The sequence below is a fragment of the Nansenia antarctica genome (assembly GCF_963989245.1).
Source record: "Nansenia antarctica genome assembly, chromosome: 5".
NCBI lineage: Eukaryota > Metazoa > Chordata > Actinopteri > Argentiniformes > Microstomatidae > Nansenia > Nansenia antarctica.
In genome coordinates this window covers 2,667,561-2,670,060 of record NC_137690.1, presented here as the reverse complement: position 1 = coordinate 2,670,060, position 2,500 = coordinate 2,667,561, and the positions used below count along the sequence as shown (strand labels likewise).

Here is a 2,500-nt window from a genome sequence, read left to right as displayed (position 1 = left end):
TCTGTTCGTCCGTGTGTTTATCTTCTCCCCCCCTGTTCCAGACCATCTACAACCAGTGTCAGATCGACAACGACCAACGCCCGGCTCTCATGACCCACACAGCAGCAGACCCATCCAACCTGACCACGCCCAACTCCTCTGCCCACCCTACGTCTAGGTAACACACACATCCAACTAGGGCTGCCACAAACGATTATTTTCATAGTCGACTAGTCACCGATTATTTTAACGATTAGTCGACTAATCGGATCATAAATTACAGCTTATCGCACAATTACTCAATCGCTCTTATTTAGCTATCATCTTCTAAATCAGCTTCTAAATTTAGCTTGAAGTTGTTAGTTGTTGTTGTAGGCATGTGCTAACTAAAAATAAAGACAATTAAAATGATTGTTCACTCAAAAATTGATATTTTAATGAACTTTGCAGATTTATTTCTGGCATCACTTGCATGTAATGTAATGTAAAGAGTAGTAGAGGGTGCAAACTGCTGAGTAAAATGAGGTAGGCTAGGCACTAGGCAACCAAAAGAATACAAAAACAAAAATAAATACTTGTACAGAGTACAAAAGTTTTGCTTTGCTTCACTCATCTCATAGTAGAACGCTCCTTCTTAGCACTGTAACGTTAAGACAACAATTTTAGCTATTTGATAAGTATCGCTTTGATGACAACGTAAAATAATGTAAGAAGGCTTTTAACGTAACGATATCGTTAGCCAATAACAAGCTAACTAGCTTACCGAGACGAGCCATCGTCTTCCTCGTCATCTGCCACAATGTGCTTCCTTTTTAGATGCTCGCGCATCATAGACGTGCTGCCATGATAAGCGAGTTCAGCTTTACAAATTGTATATTTTACATTCTTTTTTTCAACGTTGTGGTTGAAATGCTCCCACACTTTAGAGGTACGAGGAGAGGAAGACATTTTTCTGTTTGTTTTTCCGGGGAAGTCACGTGTGCCCCAGATGACCGACACTGCGCATGTACATCAAAGACACTGGGAGACGCTAGCCAGTGGCAGCTTCAGGGAAGAAAAACGAATGCTTATCGAATGAAATGAATGGTCTTTATTGTCATTGATATAGTACAGGTACCAAACAACGAAATTTGGGAGGGGGGGCTCCCCTGGTGCTAGAAAAAAAAGAAGGAAAAAAAAACAAAAAAAAACACGCTTATTTCAGCTCCAAAAAAACATGCGACTATGGCGATTACCAAATATGTCGGCGACGATTTTGGTAGTCGACGTCGTCGCGACTAGTCGACTATTCGTGGCAGCCCTACATCCAACCTGCCCACCCTACGTCTAGGTAACACACCGCTCTGAAACTGACGTCCCACTGACCAAGGCTTAGGAAACGAAACCTTTGTCTCCCTATCCCAGAATGAATGAATGAATGAATGAATGCAACACTACTAAAAAAAATAAACCTTGAATCCGTTTTATTTTGGAGTGCGGATCAGTGATATTGTTTTTCGAGTTCGAGTTCTTGCACTTTGGTTTTGCACACCTGGCAAGGCAAGTTTATTTGTGTAGCACATGTCATACAACAGGGGCAATTCAAATTCAAAGGAGCAGAGTAAGAAAATTAAAATAAATGAATAAAAGCAAATATAACAAGTAAATACATTCAATAAGACATTGAGTTTATGGATAAAGGACATTGATAGAAGTGTTTGTGTTTACACCTGTACACACACCTGTACACACACCTGTACACACACCTGTACACACATACCTGTACACACACCTGTACACACACACCTGTACACACACCTGTACACACACCTGTACACACACCTGTACTGAGGGCGGTGGTGGCAGAGTGAGTCAGCTGGTTCCCCTGTCCTGTTCTGTGGTAACTATGGTAACTACGTGATTAAGGGTTGAGGATAGCGTAGGATAGGATAGGATAGAGTAGTACAGCTGATTATAGACTAGCATAGAACGTAATTGTCCAGGCTTCACGTCAGAGACAAACAATTGTGCAAATAAGTTATTACATACAAGGCATGGTATGAGGAATGGTACCAGTCCACATTCCAGTACACGCATTTACAAAGTCTGATGTGTACCTCCACCAGCCTCCCCTGTTAGAGCCTCCATTCAGCTTTTAGAGCCTCCATTCAGCTGTTAGAGCCTCCAATCAGCTGTTAGAGCCTTCATTCAGCGGTTAGAGCCTCCATTCAGCTGTTAGAGCCTTCATTCAGCTGTTAGAGCCTTCATTCAGCTGTTAGAGCCTCCATTCAGCTGTTAGAGCCTCCAATCAGCTGTTAGAGCCTTCATTCAGCGGTTAGAGCCTCCATTCAGCTGTTAGAGCCTTCATTCAGCTGTTAGAGCCTCCATTCAGCTGTTAGAGCCTTCATTCAGCTGTTAGAGCCTTCATTCAGCTGTTAGAGCCTTCATTCAGCTGTTAGAGCCTCCATTCAGCTGTTAGAGCCTTCATTCAGCCTTCATTCAGCTGTTAGAGCCTTCATTCAGCTGTTAGAGCCTCCATTCA

At 42.5% G+C, this 2,500-nt stretch overlaps 1 protein-coding gene across 1 annotated transcript in view; it reads left to right on the top strand.

The window, feature by feature from the left end:
• Positions 1–2,500, top strand: part of LOC308158455 (G-protein coupled receptor-associated protein LMBRD2B-like) — a gene marked incomplete at its 5' end in the record, with an annotated part of 18,709 nt that overhangs the window by 810 nt on the left and 15,399 nt on the right. The window contains one exon of the mRNA XM_080532082.1: positions 42–157. Coding sequence (XP_080388208.1) covers positions 42–157 — 116 coding nt within the window. The remainder of the gene's footprint in view (positions 1–41; positions 158–2,500) is intronic.